The sequence below is a fragment of the Enoplosus armatus genome, chromosome 8 (genome assembly GCF_043641665.1).
Source record: "Enoplosus armatus isolate fEnoArm2 chromosome 8, fEnoArm2.hap1, whole genome shotgun sequence".
NCBI lineage: Eukaryota > Metazoa > Chordata > Actinopteri > Centrarchiformes > Enoplosidae > Enoplosus > Enoplosus armatus.
In genome coordinates, this window is record NC_092187.1 from 22711824 (window position 1) to 22732365 (window position 20542).

At 40.3% G+C, this 20542-nt stretch overlaps 2 protein-coding genes across 2 annotated transcripts in view; both read left to right on the forward strand.

Moving 5' to 3' along the window:
• The first annotated feature begins 1310 nt into the window (after positions 1 to 1310).
• On the forward strand, positions 1311 to 7245 carry sall4 (spalt-like transcription factor 4). Its single transcript, XM_070910684.1, is given in 5 exon segments — positions 1311 to 1360; positions 1362 to 1477; positions 3836 to 6298; positions 6387 to 6691; positions 6811 to 7245. Coding segments are annotated over 5 exon segments (3369 nt in total).
• Positions 7246 to 11109: 3864 nt separating this feature from the next.
• The window catches only part of LOC139288819 (probable phospholipid-transporting ATPase IIA), a 29232-nt gene continuing 19799 nt past the window's right edge, over positions 11110 to 20542 (forward strand). Inside the window, exons 1-7 of the mRNA XM_070910240.1 lie at positions 11110 to 11177; positions 13394 to 13538; positions 15952 to 16065; positions 16248 to 16356; positions 17679 to 17737; positions 18692 to 18743; positions 19810 to 19904. Of these exons, the coding sequence (XP_070766341.1) occupies positions 11110 to 11177; positions 13394 to 13538; positions 15952 to 16065; positions 16248 to 16356; positions 17679 to 17737; positions 18692 to 18743; positions 19810 to 19904 (642 nt within the window). The remainder of the gene's footprint in view (positions 11178 to 13393; positions 13539 to 15951; positions 16066 to 16247; positions 16357 to 17678; positions 17738 to 18691; positions 18744 to 19809; positions 19905 to 20542) is intronic.

Genomic DNA, 20542 nt, shown 5'->3' on the forward strand with positions numbered 1-20542 from the left:
TTTGTACAACACGTTGTTACACCAGCACCAACACATTTATTGACTGGGGAGACACACCAGCACACTGACATGTAAGAAACACAGGACAAACTATGCGACAAATTGAGCCTTCTTAGAAAATAAAGTCCCACTGCAAATGGATAATCTCTCACAATAGTTAGAGGTATCATCTAGGATGAACGCTACTCAAGGTTTCTTGCTAAAAGCCACCCGTGTAATGGATTATTATTGTTTGCATTAGCTTGAACAATCACAGTAGATAAGAGATCTATATAATACTGAACATTTTGGAGCAGAGACAAGTAACGGACATTTAAATGGGGGAAAACAGTAACTTCCAGTCACAATAACAACCACCGTGAACCAAAAAAAGCATGTATATTTTGTTTTATTATCCTTTAAAATGTATCATTTGTTATAGTCATGTCATGTTTGGTATTTTCTGTGATGGCTGAAATGTCTTTTGTAAACCTACATCATAAATAACAATGTCAGCCTCAAAAAAATGCTGTGTAAACCAAGTTAATGTGTGTGTTCCCTCCATTACTGTACAAAACTGCTCTAACCTTTGACTGTATTTGGAGTTTCAATAAAACTTTTAAAGTTAGTGATCCCTTGATATTAATTAGAATCTATAAATGTCTCAAGGATTATTATGAGAACATAACAGTGATACCACGTGTGTGTATGATGAGATCACCATGAGCTGACGTTTCCTTACCACAGATGCAGGAACATCCTAAATACATTACAGTGATACTGTGAAAGGATAAAAGATACAAAATATGATGAGTTTCCTGCAAAGTGTTGTGCAGCATGCATGCGCAATGAGTCCCTGCAGAAAAAGCACTATACACACACGAGCTCCAGCATGTGTGTATGAATTTGATAAGAATCTAATAGGAAATAAACACCACAAAGTACGTAAGGTTACTATTTAAACGCTTATAATTATAATATCCCGGTGTTTCTGGTTAAAAGTGCCACAGGTTGTGAGCAGAATACCAGTTTAAGACGATATTGTTTGACTGATCCTTTGCTCAGTTGTGTCTGTCCGTGACAAATATATATATATATATATATATTTTCATGAACAGGGAAAAGAGCGATGAGTTGGGTGTTATTAACCCTGCCTCCATCCTGCAGTCCATCCACTAGCATGGCTCCTCCCGCCCCCTCCTGCCACTCCGCTCCGCTCATCAATAGGGAGCACATTTGAATAATGTGTGAGCACTTGGACTGGAGCCAATCAGCTGTCAGAGGACCGTGATAAATCGCAATGCATTATTGATAATAATAATTACGTTGACATGCGCATTTCTACTTGAGGGGCTAATTTTCCAAGCCGAGGAATTTGTAGAAGAAGGAGAGGAAAATTGTTTGCAACTCTTTGCTCCTGATGGTTGCACCATGTCGAGGCGCAAGCAAGCCAAACCGCAGCACATCAACTCCGACGAGCCCGGTTCGTTAGGAAATGGTAAGTTTACACACAGGCGGAGAGAGAGCCGCTTACCCAGAAAGTTCAACATGTAGCACCGCCATGCAGGACTGCGAACTATCGACATTTTATCTCAAAGTTTTTCTTTTTGGAAGAGGGGAGGGGGGGGGCTGCCTTTTACATTGTTCCTCACGCACTTTGACCTGTCGCTGTCCGTTTGAATTGACCAGGAGGTAAAGTTACCCGGAGTCCCGGGAGGCGACAAATTATTAAGAAATCATTTTCAACACAACACAGGTGCTCGCGAGGGTCGTGTGTTAAATGTAACAGTGGAAGTTTTCACTTGTTCTCGGCCGAGTCGCATCCTCTTATTTGGAACTTTTTACGTGGTCCTAATGTTCAGCTGAGGGACCGGCTCCATCCTGAACCCATTACTCGTCGGTGTTTTGTAGTTATTCGGTGGGCAAATTGAAGACGGTGCGTCCCTTTGAACTTTTTTGGGGGCTTCGCTGAGGCGGGTGTCGCTACCTGTTGGATTGTTTGATAGACTGGAGGAAGTTGTGTGGCAGAGAATGAGTGTCTCGGCCGCTCTGCTCTCTTTTATGTGTATGTTTCTTTTTCTTTTACTTCATTCAGATATTTCTGACTGGTCTCATTTATCATGACGCACCGCTTTTAATTGATGGCACATATTAGTGCGTGCTCTCCAAGCTCTCTGACTGGATTTAGACTGTCGGCTATTGTTACAGTGGCCATTGTTGGTGGTGTAAATTGTAATGATACAAATGTATACTGTGCTTGGAGTCTTGCTGTATCTAATATAACAACGTATATCTCCATGTTTGTGGAGTTTGTTTGCGCCAAAATTGAGGTTTTAAACGAAGGTGGCCTAAAACTGTATGAAATGTGACTCTGGAGTAAGCTGACCTAAAGGCAATAAATCCCCCAGTTTAATGCATGACTGTTTCCTTTCGTACATATGTGTAGAGGTGGGGGATGGAGCAGTGGCCTTTTTGTGGAGACTGGGTGGGGGTGCGTTTTGGTGTTGCCATATGCAAGCTCCAGCGCTGCCGTAGACATCACCTTTTTATACCCAGGAAACTTTGTTAACGCGGCGTTTGGAGAGCTGCGGTGCGTCCTGACTTGTGTATATAGAACATTGTTGTTTGAGAAGAGTGTGCGGTTTGTGCACCACGCAGGTTCCGTGAGTTGAATGTTGTAGTCTGACCTCGTGTCATGTACCCCAGTAAAGGTGATCACACACAGGTCATGCGCCGTCAAGTGGTAAACTGGAGCGTTGCCTCTTTATTTTTACTTAATAATCGACACGTTGTGAAGATTAGGAGAGAGTACATGGTTAAATATTCCTCAGTTAAACCTTGTGTGTTGTTGTTGTTGTTTCTATCGAAGTTACTTGGATTAAGATAAGCGCAGCAGTACTGTATAGTGCGCAAATGTGTTTGGCTGAGTCTCGCTGTTTCCTCCATAGAGATGGTGTAATGCAGTTTGCAACTTTTTTTTTTTTTTTTTTTTTTTTTGGTTTCAATACCTCCTGGTGAGCAATTAACAAGTCCAACAGTTTCCTTGTGCAAATGCAAACAGGTGGTCTACCCCCTTTCTCTGAGGCATTAGCATTTAACAATACACCCAGTTGTGAAATGGCCTCTTGGTTAGCAGACAAATTAAAATGCACACAGGAGCACTTATCAGGCTTTCACAGGCTGCAGAAATGCTTGACTGAAATCAACAATAGATTAACCATTTTTTTTTCTTTCAGTCTTTCTTTGAATAGTAAACTTTGTTTTGTATACTTTCTTGTCTACTCTATTTTATACCCTTATTGTGGAACCTAGATTCACCTTTTTACTGGATTTTAGTTTGGTATCACACATTTTGCCCCCCATGTGGCACTGGAAACAGATCTCATTTTTAGCAAACCCTGTTTCAGAAATGTAATGCCCATGGCTCTTTGTCTTTTTGGGCATTGTTCTGGATAATGTCAAAGGTAGATGATTGCCCTCTGCTGGTCCTGTGGACAATAGCCACATTCAGAGTCCTTAACAGCCCAGTGCAGTGACCTACAGGGAGTGGACAAAATAAAAGGAACACCTTACAAGAGTATCCAATGAACACACCAACCTAACATACCTCATTACATGGAATCAAACGAATGCTTCGTCAAAAATGTAACATAAGCACCACAAAGTTGAAATATATTACAAGTCTGTTGTGCAGGGTCTTGTTTATCTGTTACCACAGTTTGACTTATCGTGACACATTAGCAATAAAATTGTTTTCTAAACTTGCAAATGTGTTATACTAAGTAATTTTATTGGTCAGATATTGTCACAACTGTATGACTATCATTAATTTAAACCTTGTGCCCTCTTGTTTAAGGGCTTCTTCGAGATGATCAAGCTGAGGAGACTGGAAATGATATGAAGAGGTTCAGAATGGACGAGACCAGGGTCTGCAACAAGTGCTGTGCTGAATTCTTTGATGAGGCAGAATATCTTGAGCATGAGAAGAATTGCACTAAAAGTCAGCAAGTGGTCATCATGAAAGATGGAGATGGCAATGAAGTGCCTGAGGAATATTCGCAAGGCTCCCCTGAAGGCCTTACGAGTGACCATGATGATAGCCAGTCCAGTAGTCATTCCCTATCAAATGTCAACACAGACCATCTGGAAAGAACAGAGGAAGACTCCAGCATGAATGCAGAGGACTTAGGACAACAGGATCAGGCGGACATGGCTGCTAACCCTGAGATGACTTTCCATCCCTTATCCAAACTGCAAGATTCAAATGTCACACTTGAAACCATGGCAGACACTAAAGTGGCTGTCTCCCAACATTCGTCACAGAATACGTCTCTGACCTCATCACAGGAAGCTGTGCAGGCCATCCCGATGATCCTGGAACAGTTGGTGTGCCTCCAGCAGCAGCAGCTACAGCAAATCCAGCTCACAGAACAGATTCGAATCCAAGTAGCTATGATGACTCCACAGGGTCTCCAGTCATCCGTAGGGGCAGTAATGGATCCTCTGAAAGCCCTCGGCGCACATCTCTCTCAACAGCTGTCTGCTGCAGCAGCTCTGATTGGAAAAAGGACCGGCAGTCAGAGCCTTTCTATGGAGACGATGAAGCAAGGTAAACTACCTCTCCCTACTGGCATCCCTACCTCTCTACCTGGAGGATTGGGTTCAATGACTTCTAAAACAGATATTTTGAAGGGCATTCCAGATCTGGCTAGCCGTTTACCAGCACTACTGCCACAGTCACCAGGTGTCATGGGTTTCCCTAGCACCTTCAGTGGTATCCAAGCAGGGATTGAGTCCTCCAAAAAAATGAAGACAAAAATGCTGAACCACCCACCAGAATCAAAGAATGGTGACTCATTATACAAGCACAAGTGCAAGTACTGTGGAAAGACCTTTGGCAATGACAGTGCTCTTCAGATTCACTTACGTTCTCACACCGGCGAGAGGCCCTTCAAGTGTAACATATGCGGAAACCGCTTCACAACCAAAGGAAACCTCAAAGTGCATTTTCAGAGGCATAAAGACAAGTATCCTACCATCGGCATGAACCCACATCCTGTGCCAGAACACCTTGACAATATTCCCACCAGCAGTGGCATTCCCTTTGGCATGTCTGTGCCCATGGATGAGTCAAATTTGACTGAAGTTAAGCCTATGATAGGCCATCCTGCTACTGGGTTCCATTCGTCATCCATGCCAGGATTGAAGACAACATTTGACAGCCTTGCAGGGGACCCATTTTCCCAGAGAACCTCACCATCAACAAGCGATAGCTCCCCATCTGTTTCCTCTAATGTGTATGGCCATGAGACGGGACTGGATCCGAATCAGAAGGATGCCAAAGAATTGCTTGGAGCACTGCATCATATGAACGGTACTGCTCTCCCCGGAGAACAAAGCTCTGGAACCGCAAAACTTCAGCAGATGGTGGATGGTCTGGAAAAGAGAACCAGTGACCCCAACGAGTGTGTAATCTGCCATAGGGTACTCAGTTGCCAGAGCTCACTCAAAATGCATTATCGCACACACACCGGCGAGAGGCCCTACAAGTGCAAAATCTGTGGCCGCGCATTCTCCACCAAGGGTAACCTCAAGGCCCATTATGGAGTGCACAGGGCTAACACTCCCCTTAAAATGCAGCACTCATGTCCCATCTGCCAGAAGAAGTTCACGAATGCTGTGGTTCTCCAGCAGCACATTCGTATGCACATGGGTGGGCAGATCCCCAACACCCCGATGCCAGAAAACCAGTTTGAAGCAGCAGAAGCATTGGAGCCATCTCTACCAGAGGACATGCCTGTGGATGCCAATGGTTTTGACGCAAGCATGGAGGATCATGAGCCAGAGCTGAACTCCCACAAGCCAAACAACACTTCAGATTCCCTCCCATCTGCCCCTGAGGAACAACCACAACAACATGCAGCCACTGCCGTGTTTTCCAGCCTGGATGTGTTGAAGAATCTCACCTCTGCTCTTGCACTGAAACGACAGAGTAGCACCGCCTCGGATAGCGAGGGAACAGCCAAAGAATCCCCATCAGCTCCTAGAGAGCAGGAATATCAGAATGGCCGTAGTCCTGCCATTTCTGACTCTGCCATGTCGTTTCACTCATCTTCCCCAGTTAACAACATGAGTAGTTGCAAGTCTCCTGAGTCTGCTGTTGATGAATTTGCCCGCAGTTTGTCAAAACCAGAATCTGATGGTGGCGCTCAAGGTGGCACTGAGTCAAGTGGAGCCCTTGACCTCACAGCATCAAGCAGCTTCATCCCCAAAGCGATTAAAGAAGAACCTGGCATTCAATTCACAAATGGAGACTATGGTGAGTTTTTTTTTTTGTTTGATAAAAATATTTCAGAGGCTGTAATGTTGGAAGCTTTGATCTAATTTTCCATCTCTTGTGCCAACAGTTCCTGGTAACATGTCTTTCATGAGGTTACCATCAAGTCTGGCCAGTCTGGAGATGAAGATCCCTTCAGAGAATCCTTTGGGCCCCCATGGTTTGTTCAGCTCCCATATGCCTCAGGGAACAGCCATGTCCTCCTCGGTCTCCACCGCACCGCGACGATCAACCAAACAGCACGTGTGTAATGCCTGTGGCAAGAACTTCTCATCTGCCAGCGCCTTGCAGATCCATGAGCGCACTCATACAGGGGAGAAGCCTTTTGCCTGCAACATCTGTGGCAGGGCTTTCACCACCAAGGGAAATCTAAAGGTATGTCTTGTCAAAGTGCTGAATGTCATTTTCGGTCCATTTTTAAATGCGTACTCGGGAATAATGTAATATCAAGCGTTTCGATGAGATTGTAATTAACGGTGTGTCTTGTCTTTCAGGTACATATTGGCACTCACATGTGGAACAACTCGTCACGGCGTGGCCAGCGTCTGTCTCTGGATAATCCTATGGCACTGATGGCAATGAGCTCAGAGGCTAAGATATTGCCAGAAATTATGCAGGCCCCCAAAGAACTGGGTGCTCCACAAATGAACTTTGACGCATCTCTGTGGAACCAGTATGCTGCCGCCTTCAGTGGTGGCCTGACCATGAAGACCAATGAAATTTCTGTCATTCAGGGCGGCGGCATCCCACTCCCTGGGAGCCCTGCCGGCGGGCCTCTGATTGGATCCACAGGAGGCCTCATGAAGATGGATGGATCCCACTCCGGCTTGCCTGCCTCCATGGCCGAAATTGAGAAGAACAGCTCCGACAGTGTGCCAAAATCGCAGTTCCCACATTTCATGGAGGAGGGTAAAATTGCAGTTAATTAGGCAATTTATCACCTGAACACAGTTTTTGAATGTCTCCTTTTTGAATGAGGTACAATCAATATTCAGAGAAAACTTTGTAGAATTCTGCTTAGATTGTTTGAATTTTTCCAGTAACTTCATCGCAGCTCTCTTCCCTCTTGATCTGAATGATTCTCAAGTGTTATTTTTAGTTGAACTTGATATAACTACTGTAGTTGTATTTTATTTTATTTTATATAAATATATATGCGGGTATTTTTTTCCTGTGACTTTTTTTGTTTTTGTTTTGCTGTCTATCCAGAAGTTTGAATGTATAACTTACTTGAAACTGCTTTAATTCACTGTCTCCTTGATACTTTTGAAGGATTTTGACTTTAATAGGAAAGGTTTCAGGGCATGACTTTTTAAGGACACCATGTCTCAGTGTTCAGAAATAATGGTATAGTTGACTGTATGTATCTATAATGACTACTTTCCCTCCCATTGTGTGCCATAGGTTTTATGACATTGTGCATTTCTGTAGTGGTAAATGTCATTGGCATGTCTCATTTTGAAGGGGCTTTTGATCAGACTGACATGTTATTCCAGTGTCTTGTCTATTAAATCACTGTGCAGCAGTTCAGTCAGTTTCAGATAATGTAGATTATAAAATAGGTTTTCATCTTTGTTGCATCAGTGCTGAAATACAGTAGTTAATGACTTAAACCTTTTGCCAAGTGCCTAACCTGAATTGTACATGTTGCTGTTGTCTTTCATTGCACCATAAGGTTGTTATGAAAGCTCTGTTAGACTAATAAATTAGTGTGTTGTACCGTGTAGCATTACACGTATTTCATATATATTTTTTTTATCAGTTTACAAAAGTCAACCCCCTCCCCAACATATTCCACTTGTAAATCTGCAGAGTCAAATTTAGTTGGCTGAGGTCTGAAGGCTATTATATGCTTAATGTTCTCATGCCTGCACTTTATTTCAGGTTGTAGTTACATTTACATTTTATAGTTACATTTCACTGCTTTTATTGTGATGGCTGAACAGGGAAAGGGCAAATCAACAATTTTGTTAACTTTTCCTTCCCCTCAAATTTTGTTTGAAATAACCATTTAGAGTAATTGTCAGACATAACTTTTTTTTTCTAGGTTATCTTATCAACTTGTAGCATTATTTATTTATAATTCACAATATGCTTGAGTTTAGGGGGTAAGTTCTACCTCGTTTAGATTTTAGTTGTCCTCCACGCTCCCTACTCTCAACGCAACGCTCTGTACATTTTCCGATACATTCTTGAGTATGCGATAAGATTTTTTCATTCTCAACCTGCTGAGTTGAACAGTAATGAATGTATCACTGGACACTTTACACAACTCAGAATGGTCAGAGTACTTTGTAGGCCCCTGCTGTACATTCCTAATCGATATGCATTTGCCAAGTTGTGCCTTTCTTTAGCAAACCATGTCAAAACTGCTTTCAAGTTGTCTCTACAATTCAAGTGATGTTGAGCCAATTTGGCCTGTTTACAATGTAAATGTTTTTTGTTTTTCAAATGTTTCCTCCACCTAAATGTTTTCTGATTTTGAAAAATAAAATCAGGGTGACTTTTCCAACATGTTTCCTGTTATAACTTCACCACAGACAAGACATTGTTACCAAACTTGTTTGAGTGGATACCCAAGGACAGAAAACGTCTCCGGCTGCGTAGAGTAGGCTGGGAACTTATTTGATAGTGTTGCTCTAGCTACTGAAATGTACCCTACCTCCTATGCTAATTTCTATTCCAGGACAGGCAAGTTTGAATGCACATAAAATCCCTAATTTACATCAATTCACCTTCAGATGACTCAAGCGAAGTATTACTTTCTATTCTCACGACTCACCAGTAGCCATTAATCCCTTGCCATTTTGCATCCTCAATGAAAAACAATTTGCATCCACAACTGAAGGGTGCTCTTCAAACATGTGTCCACAATCCATTTCAGGTAAACTATACAGTGGCCTTTACGATTTGTCTTTATAGGATACAATACTCTGCATTATTGTCACTGTAGGGCACTCAAACTAGCAGCGGGCATACAGCGAGTAAGCGCTGTACAACAACTGTACTGTACTGTACTGCAATGCAACATTCACAAAAATGATCCAAAAGAGCCATATCTATGAATTCTGATTAAATTCTCACCCGCACCTGCACCTATGATGGTTTCTAGTGCGCTCGATATATTGAATATTTTGTCCACCTACACTGGCAAATACAGAGTATTAAAAATAATCCAAACCAACACAACACCATAAACAACAGCCTTAAAAATCACCAACACAAATCCCAACTGCTGTATTGGATTGCAATGCCGTAGTGGAAGAAGTAAAAGTAGAAATACCATAATGCATAAATACTCTGCCACAAGTAAAAGACATAGTAAAAATACATATATCCAGTATTGCCAGCAAAATGTCCTTAAAGTATCTAAATTGAATTAATTAATTAAATGATATGACCTAATTTATAAACTGTTGGGTAGTTCAAAGACCCTGCACACCCATGGTCCAACCACACAGGTATTTTGCCTGATTATACCTTTTCTCAGGATTGTGGCTTGACTGACATCCTCTCTCACTTGTTAGTTTTGTTGTGGGAAAAGTTGCAAACATATCACTGTCATAAGTACATGAATGGCAACCTCAAATCCCTGCATATTTTTGCACAGGTCCAACCTGAGCAGGTCCAATCAGCCACAACAGCTGAAAACACCTGTATTTAATCTATAATATAGCATCATATTCCATACTGTGATCATTGTAATGTAAAATCAAAACGACTATTAACTATAGCTGTTAAATAAATGTAGTGGAAGTACAATATGCAAATTCCCTCAGAAGAAGTGTTGTAGAAGTGTAAAATAGCATAACATTACTATAATAAAGTACCTCTAATTTGTACTTAAGTGCAGTGCTTTAGTAAATGTACTTAGTTACTTTGCACCACTGCTCAGTAGTTTCCAGTTTCTAGTTTTACAGGTTTACAGGCATTTTGGTAAACACACTTCTGATATTACCTATTGCCAGAAATAATCGATAGGTGAACCATAGCTACTGTAATATGATGTTAACTTAATATAGTGACACAGAGAGCAACTGATGAGAAATGTAACTCCCTGCTAATAGTCATAATGTAACACTAAAACATCCACGTTCCTACAAACTATAAATGATATATTTACAGTTTAAAATACACACTGTGCTTTAAATATCATGCTTTAACAATATAAATCCTGCATGCTGTATATACTGCACATAGACGTGTATACATGCATGATACTGTACATGAAGTATATCCATTCGATATTTATTTCTTTGCATTATTTGTATTATTTACAGTTTACAGAAACACTTGTATGACTTGTATGCAGACATTGTGTATTGTTGGTTATTGTTTTATATATATTTATATATAAACCTATTTTTTTCACCTACTCGTATGTATATAATTGTTCTATGTTGTTTTTAGCTGTATGCCTATTTCTGTCTTCCTGTATATTGTTCTGTTTAAGTACATTGAGGGCAACTTAAAACCTTATATGTGTTCACATACTTGGCTAATAAATCCTGATTCTGATTATCCCCAAAGCAACATACAAAGAAAGAGTTGTTCAGTCCTGTAACAAACATTCACAATACAAATCTAAAATCAAAACATTATATTATGAAATGGGTCCGTGTCTCATGCCATGATAGGTCTGCTAGGTGTAGCCAGTGCTGTCTGTCCCAGCAGCGCTGACCTGCTGACTGTTGAACCGTCCTGCGTGAGTGACAGCTGGGAAGCCTCCGCCCAGAACCGCTACAGCCAGGCGGACTGCCTATAGCCTGCACCCGCTACCAGGAGCCGCAGGAATGACCGACAATATCCCCCTTCAACCCGTGAGACGACCGAAAAGACACGACAGTAAACACAGAAATGGGTAAGGGCTTGATACAGCTCGGAAACATTAATATGAAGCCATTTTAACGTTAACGTATTTCGCTCGTGGGCTTCTGCTGATGTCAGTTAGCCGTTAAATTGTTAAGAGGAGCGCGTCGACATTGACTAACGTTAGCTAAGCGGTGGCGGTTCTTAGGAGAAATAGCAGTTAGGGATAAAACAACGGCTAACGGACACGGACCTGCTAATAAAATGAATGTGGCTATTAAATGTAGCTTTTAATAAGCTAGCTAGAGCTTCAGGAGACATCCTTGTTCCGGGGTGCAGTTGGAGCAAGTGCAATTGACGCCCATGTCAATATTTGCTCGGTTGAGAGGAACTCTGTCTGTCAAAGAGCAGAAATGTAGGCCCTGACTTAAAAGAACTGGTCACATATCACAAATGATGGTTTGTATGTTTATTCTGAGGAGCACATAAAAGGGCAGGCCGCATTGATGGTGATGAAGAAACACGCTCAGGGCAGACACAGTGCTGACATGCAGCCAATAGTCTGATCAGGCTGCCATGGTGATGTCACCTCCTGTAATACACACAAAGACAGTCAAAGATCTGGAAAGTCAGTCACAATGCAGACATATTGTAGCTAGCAGCACAACGTACAGTATGTTCTGCAGCTCATAGTATAATGCATAGTCAAGCCTGATGGCCATCATTGTGTCCAACTCACCTGTCCACCCTTTGACATGGCAGTTATGCAGTCTGTTGCCAGTTTATTAGGTACACCTAGCTAAAACGAATGCAGTCTAATACGAACGTACTGCCAAACAATTATACCCTCGTGAAGATTATAATGTTCAGTTTTATATCAATGAGGGGAGGCTAAATAATAGGAACACCTGTCTGTAAAATGCAGTATGGTTCAACAGCATCACAAACTACATCCTCCACAGTGGTCATTAAGTTGAATCATCACCTCTCTTACGCAGTTTCAACAAAAACTGAACATTATACCCTTTGTAAAGGTTGGATTTATTGCAGGACTGTTGCATTCGACTGCATTTGTTTTAGCTAGGTGTACCCAATAAACTGGCAACTGAGTGTACTACAAAACCAACAAAAGACTGCAATGAAGTGTCCCATATGTCAATAAGTAAACATACCTGCTAGCTGTCAAGCATTAAGATCTACAGTAAAGTTGAATAAGTTGATTAATTGACAGGAAAATAATTGGTACAGACAATTAATTAGTCATTTAAGTCATTTTTCAAGCAAAAATGACAAACATTTTCTGCCTCTAGCTTCTTTAAATTGAGGATTTGCAGCTTTTGAACTGTTGATCGGACAAAACAAGACATTTGACTATGCCATCTTGGGTTCTGGGAAATTTTAATGGCCATTTTCCACTTTTTAAAAATATTTTATAGAAATAAAAGAAGGGTTAGCGTGGCGATCCCTCACTATGTTGGGCTGGTATTTTATACTCTAACCAATCAATTGAGAGGATTATCTTCCTCAGGATTACAGAAACCAGGAGTTGCTTTACAATGACAGAGCTCATTCCTGTTTTTGTTATTCTCTCTCTGTGATATGATATAACCATATGTTTGGTTTCCCCCCGAATATGAGCTATAAAGGAACCCCAGCTGTAGCATATAAAGACGAAGAGGAACCTTGTTATCGCACAGTATACTATATTAACTGCATTAGAAAATGCCCTTTCTCTGAATGGAACCATTTTATCCGCAGCTGTATATTCGTCACGCCTATATTTTATGTTTATAGTCAGTGTTTTATAACTTACGAAGTCGTTCAATTATTAATCACGAGGTCACTGGGCTCTTAGTGGATTGATTTGGGTAGAGCGAAGGGAGTGGCCCCCATTTTCCAGATGAGGTTAATATTTGTTTTGTAAGGCATAATCACTCCAGACTCCATGGTCATGGACTTTTAGCTCAGCCTTGCCTGTTCTGTGGGTTTGTAGCTGCAATAAGCAATACATTAACTAAGGGATGTGACAAGAAATTCATTAAAAATGGAGCCGTTACCTCGACAGCACCACACAACACAACACAGGTTTATGAGTCAAACTCCAGAACCTTCATTTTAAAGTGAAACAGCCTAAATGAATCAACTAAATCCTAAATATTTTATTTTATTTTATTTTTTTCATGTAACTGTCTATTTCTCAGCACATATTGAACCAAATTGTGAGATTACTTGTGAAATTCCTTAACCGTCCCCGCCTCTTCCTCTCAGGTGCTGCCCGTGGTCGAGATGCTGTGGGATGGGTGACTTCCGTCCCCGCACCGTGTGGCTCGGCCACCCAGAAAAGAGGGAGCAGAGGTACCCCAGGAATGTCATTAACAACCAGAAGTACAACTTCTTCACCTTCCTGCCTGCGGTTAGTGTCAGTCAAAGGTCACCCCTCCACCCCCCTCCTTTTAACCCCCAAAACCACCACCCACCTCTCTCAGCCCGGCCCTGATTCACTGTCTCTTGTCGGACACATTTTCCCATTAAGACAATCATAATATTTGGAATCTGGTTGTCTTGGCTGTCATCTTGTACTCCTCAATGTTGGTTGCTAATAATGTGGGTGGTCAAGGCATTCTCAAATCGCTGTGGATCAGAGGATCACATTAGGGCTGTAACTACTTTCATTATCAATTAATATGATGTTTTCCGATTAATAATTTAGGCTAGAATTTAGATAGAACTCCCATGAGCCCTAGGTAGTGTCTAGAAATTGCCCGTTTTGTCCGGCCAGTTCAAAACCCAAAGATATTCACTTTACAATAATATAAAACAGACAAAAGCAGAAAACACTCACACTTAAGAGGCTGGTACCAGCAAATGTTTGGCCTGATTGCTTGAAGAGGGACTCAAACAATGAACCATTTATTAAAATAGTTGTTGTCTAAGTTTCGGTCGATCGACTAATCAATAAGATCAGATACGTGCCTCAAATGTGAATAATATTTGTGTTTTGTTTGCTCATAGTCAGCCTAATCCCATAAATACATAGACGCTGGTTACATTTTTACTCATATGACATACGCCAGAGGGCTTTTTCTGATAGATGCACAGTTTGCACCGTCATAGCAATGTACCAGCCTGGAATGCTGCTGAGGCTTGGTTTATGAATGATATATTGATTACTTTCTTCAGTTCTCATGCCGGCCGAGATGAGAAGATCATTAGTCATTCATAAATAGTGTAACGTCTCAGGTTAAAATTAAGATTTTTGAATGGTGACAAGAGAAGCATGATCGATAGTTTCAGTCACATTTGGACAAACAGCTACATGGTCTTATATCATCAGATCTTTCAGATCACATTCTTAGAAGAATATGGTAATGACATGTGAAGTTACTAAGCTGTGTGTTTCTGACCCTTGCATTTTGCCCGGCCTGATTTACATATGTATTTGTTTTCCAAACATTCAGTTGTCTTAAGATCTTAGGACTTTTCTGTATATGTAGTCAGACATTGAAAGTAGCTCAAATTTGTTTGGAAAGCAGAACACAAGAGCAAAGCCTTTTTGCATTGCAAATTGTGATGTTTTTTATTTACGCTGGTTCTTGTCAAGAAGTTCTTGTCACTAGAACATCTTGCAGTCTTTATTCTTCTGTGCATAGTTTCATGTTCTCTACTCTCCACTCGGCAACGGGTTTGGAAATGACATACAGTAGCAATGTGAAGTTTTCCTTTGGTAGTAATCTTGCACACTGGTGGTAATGAAAGTTGTTGCATGAGTGTTAATTTTAAAAATGACACTAGTGGAGGAAAAGCTACAATATGTGGTTGCATATTGTTTCATATCTCTAGTTTAAAACTGGGATATATATGGTTGAAAGTGTTTTAGTTTTTAGTGGGGGTGGACGGTACGTCAATACGTACCATGAGATTCTACACATTTGTCTACAGTCAGAGATTTTGCCACACTGTTAATATTCAGTTATCCCTTCTAAAATGTCGAGTGTGTATAATCATCAAATCATTGTGGACAATATTGAATTTTATTATGATTTTTGCATCAATTTGAGGAAGTTGTTTGATTTGTCAAGTTTTTAATTCACTGGATTGATTTTCCAGAAAATAGACTATGTTATGATTAGGGCTTCAACTAAAGATCATTTTAATTATTGATTCATTTTCCCATTCTTTTCTCTCTTATTTTCTCTTATATTCACATTTGAGAAGCAACATTATTAGTGATTTTTAGTGTATCACACAAATAGTGATTGCATTTGTGCTTAAAAGTGAGTAATGGATTCTCATAATAGTTTCCATTTAATATTCTGTCGACCGACTAATAAATTCATCAACTAACTGTTTCAGGCCTAATAATGATCCATATCTATATAATGAAATACAATTACATTATACAGTGACAGAGGATTTCATCCCACTCCTACTTTTTTGATTTCTATATGTTTGCTGGGATGCTGGTTCTGTCAACAGAATTATATTCCCTAAAAGGGCAGTTTTATTTTAAAGGAAACAGCTTTAAACTTGTCACACATAAAATATTGAAATTGTGTTGTAACAAATGTTGAATGAATGTATACCTGATTTTTCATTTTCTTACTTTATGTTTATAGATGCTTCGATGACTTTTCATCTACAAGTCACCAAAACAGTGTTATAAAAAGGCACATGGAGGCCAATGGTGTCGAATGCATTTTCTATCAAAATAAGTCGTCAGTCATGGGCTTAAAAAAAAAGTCTAGCAGTAAATGTCAGATACAGTCATATGCACAATAACTTGCCACACAGCAAATGTTTTACTCTTCTTTGTTTTATGTTCACAGGTGCTGTTCAATCAGTTCAAGTACTTCTTCAACTTGTACTTTTTGCTCTTGGCCTGCTCTCAATTTGTCAAGGAGCTACGCTTAGGTGCGCTGTACACCTATTGGGTCCCTTTGGTATGTGTTCATTTTTCATACTTAATTTGTGTTCAGTGCATCTTGGTATTTCTTTTTTTGATGGAAATGTTCAGGTATTTCCCACAAACACAGTTGCTGCTGCACTCACATATGTAAAGTTGGTTTGTTGTTTTCTACTTTGGAGAAAATTACTTTTTAAATTTTGACATTTCACTATCCAGGGTCTTGTTTTGGCGATTACTATCATGAGAGAGGCAGTTGAAGAAATAAGATGCTACATCCGAGACAAAGAAGTGAACTCTCAGATTTACAGCAAGCTTTCAACAAGAGGTAAGAATTAGAAGCCTGGACAGCACTGGTTATGTTTTGTCTGTGTTGATATCTGAACCATGTTCCTTATTTCAGCATCAGCGTCTATTAACTGTAGGAGGTTGGTCCTATTAAAACTTATTGGGGCTAGGGGAAATGGTGGGTAATTCAAAGCAGAGATGTAAAAGTGTACATAAGAGGCCTTGGTATAAAGTGCTACCAGCAATAAAAAGCAGGAGACCTCTTGTGGTTTCCATCACTTTGCCCCTTTGATGTGGCAGCTTGTTTTACCCATAAACACAATGACTGGTTGCCTCCATGATAGCGGCCCCCGTGCATATCTTGTGGTTTATAGAAACTTTATGTCAGAGCCTGGTGTGCTGTTTTCTAGCATAGGAAGCATAACTTAGGAATGTTTTGTTAAATCACGTTGTCACATGAAAATGTTTTATTTTCTCAATTAGTCAATTCATCATTTTGTCTATGTCACAAAATAGTGAAAAATGCCCGTTATAATTTCCCACTGCTCAATGAGATGTATTTAAATAGCTTTTCTTATTTGACAGTCCAAAAAGAAAAGCAACAAGTCTTCTCCTTTGAAAAGCTGGAACCAGTGAATGTTTGACATTTTTGCCTTAAAAATTACTTATCAATTAATCGGCTAATTGTTGCAGCTCTAATTGTATGTTTTGCAACAAATGTGCATGAGATACTGACATAAAAACACAAAATATCTTCAGTCTCTGTTGTGACTTCACAGGATTATAAGATTGTGACTTCACAACAGAGGCTGAAGATATTTTGCCACGCTTTGTTTCTGAAAGGCGTTACATGAAGCTGCCGTGTCCTTTTCTATAAAGTATAAAACACAAAATGTTTTTAGAGGAGCAGAGCACCAAAGTCCCTTGTACCCCATTGCATAGCAATATTAATGTGCTTTAATGTCTTACATATGCAAAGTCCAGAGGTCACGACAGAGGTCAAGGGTCAGTGATCTCTTCCAAACAATTTTGCCTGTTCATTCCCAATGAAATGAGAGAAAAGGCTCAACTCCCCCAGCATTCTTTCGAATCTGCAAGGAAACTTGCTTTCCCAAATTCACTGGGGTGACTGGTGATGCACGCAGGACAACAGTTCACCCAAAGGAGAAGTCATATTTGATTTAAAAAAGGATCAGTCTAAAATCTATGTTCAATTAAAGTGGACGGTCCATATTTATCGAAAACATTGACTACATGATTTGCAAATTTGAATTTCATATATTTTTAGCATATGCAACCCATCAAATAATATACAAAGTTACGGAATACTTCATTAACTTTAAATTTTGTTCTGTATTTCAGGCACAGTGAAGGTTAAAAGCAGCGGTATTCAAGTTGGAGATCTTATAATCGTGGAAAAGGTTTGTTAAAGATAATTCCATCCACACCTGTGAATAGCTTTGTTTTTTAGGACTGTCAAGTTACCATTTATATGACAGCGAATAATGAGGGGGTTGTTAATCTTCTGTGCTCCGCTGGCGACTGAGGTGAAAGGAGTAAGTAAAGATTTTGTAATCTTGTGATCAATGCTGAGCCTCAGCCTGTCAAACCCAATGTAAACACAACAGACGTGAGCCTAAAATGCCTTTAATTAGATCTTAAACACAAATTCAACTATGTGCTATTTATTGATATAATTTTTTCATCTTGAAATCCCATTTATAGTTTTAAAACCTCTCAGTTAGTTTGAGTTTTCAGGGGAATCTGTTGTGTTGCTCTTCTTGTGGACAGAGTGGATCCTCTGAGGTCTTTGCACATGAAATATGAGAAGTGAGTCCTGTCTTCAGTTTCCAACTCATTTCAAAGCAGCTGAAGGAAAGGTCACACATGTTGTCCTACACATTTCACTAATATGACTGAGTGATTTAGAGTTATGTGAGTTACCATTCAGAAATGTGAGCTCCTCAGCAGAGGTGAAACCAGTAGCTAACAAAAAGAGAGCTTTGGAATTTTTAAATTAACCTGCATTTGAAGAGCCATCATATATCTTTATTAGATGCATCGACCACTTAGCAATAATCCATGCGCTGTTCAGTTTTTAGGAAGCTGTCCAGATGAATTGAATGGAGAATTTGTCTAGTGTAGTGGAAGGACCAGGTCAGGCAGAGTGTAAAACCTGGTCAGGGTCCCGTTAAGGCCACGACAGGATGATTTGCTGGAGGGCTTATTCTTTTGACTGACTGGCTGCTGGTAATGTGGCACATGAAAAGCCAAGTCTTACTTTTCCACAGTTAAAGAGCAGAGGAGGGAGGGGGAAAAGTGCAGGATCAGGAAGTGATGTTGAAGTCATGTTTTCTTTCTGCCTTTCTTTGTAGAACCAGCGTGTTCCTGCTGACATGATCTTTTTAAGGACCTCTGAAAGAAATGGTAAACATCTGCTGGTCATTCATCCAGATCTCCAAAACAGGCTGGCTGCCTGACTGCCTGGCTGCCTGGCTGGGGAAATGACTTGTTTAAAAAGGCGCTGAGGTGCAGGGATTAACCCTGAGCCAGGACAGGAAGTCCTACAATGTCTAAATTGTAATTGGGTCCAGTACTAAACTATCAGTCAAAGTGTGGTGTGGTGGAGAGTTCCTACTCCATGTAATCGTGAGATGGGCTTTGTAGACAAAACATTGTTCTCTCTTTATCTTCGTCGATGACTAATTTTGTCTTTCAAATGAGAAGATAATGAAAAAACAAAAATCAAATGCAAAGAGAAAACAGGAGACATGAGAGGAGGATGCCTCATCTGAATAATCAAATATGGATTAGGACCAGATTTGTCCGTGATAACACAAACTTCGTGAATTTCATTGTTTATTTGCACATATACAAAATACACATATGTTCATTCAAAGTAACAACCTGTAAGGCACAGCACATTAAAAGCAAGATGTTTTATTTTCAACTTCTAGAAACCCAAATGTGACTCTGTAAGAGAAGCTATGCTACGCTGTGAAGCATGTTGTTGTTGTGTCTTCCTCTTGGGGGGAAGAAAAACAACAGCTTTGTTTTACTGGAAATAGTGCTTGGTTATCTCTCTTCCATGTGGAGGCCATTAGGTCAATTATGAAGAGCCTAGGCCAGGAATGGCAGTTTTGGGCAGGATGACGCATGCAGGCCAGTTGGGGGATGGGCTTTGGTGGATGCCTCCACTTCTTTCCCACCAGCAATATGCAGCTTAGTCCCATTCACACAAGTTGCTGCTATTCATTTGGGACTCCATGCTGAATTGTTTTATTGCCCTTTTTGATGTATTTATTCAAACTGGGAACTTGAAAACGGATGTGTATCTATTGGAATATAAATGGAGTGATTGGTACAATCAATGCCATGCCAAGAATAAAGATTGTGATGTCCCCCTTTTACCTGAAAGCCTATCTATTGTTGCCCCCTAGGGGTGAATGTGTTTCCATATGGCATCAGTGGCAACTCTTGTCCTTCTTCCCAGGCTCTTGTTTCCTGCGGACTGACCAGCTGGATGGAGAGACGGACTGGAAACTACGCCTCCCAGTGGCCTGCACACAGAGGCTGCCAACTGCTGCTGTGAGTGGTAAAACAAAGATGGAGAAGTAGTAACGGTACAGGAGAAATTTGTCTGTGTATGCCGTTGCTGTGCCTTGTATTTTGTGTAGAACTGATGATTATATGCGTAATTGCAAATGCTGACTATGATTTCAGAGATGCAAGTGTAGGTCAAAGGTCAAAGGTTCACCTCAGGCCCGTCCTTTTCAATGAGTTCTTCAGTGTTCAACCAGTTTAGGGTTTATATAATATACAAATATTCATGCTGATATTTTTAGGTTTCAAATAGTCAGTTAGTCAATCAATTGTAACAGTATGATACAATTAAATACAATATTATACAAATACATTTGGTAGTTTAATAGTTATTTAAGCAGTGTGGACCTAAAGACGAAGAATTAATTTGCAGTTATAGATTTTACACGCTGTAGCTGGTGTCAGGAAGAAACCCTCCTACTTTGCTGTTGTTTGATGTGGAGTAAAAGACGAATATTGGCTGCTTTTGGCAAACTGACATATTGGTCTAGACCTGAAATAATTAGTTAAATAATCAATTAGTCCATTGACAGAAATTAATTGGCAACTTTTTTGATAATTGATTATTTGTTTAAGTCAGCTTTTAAGTAAAAGTGGCCAAAAAAATCACTGATTCCAACTTC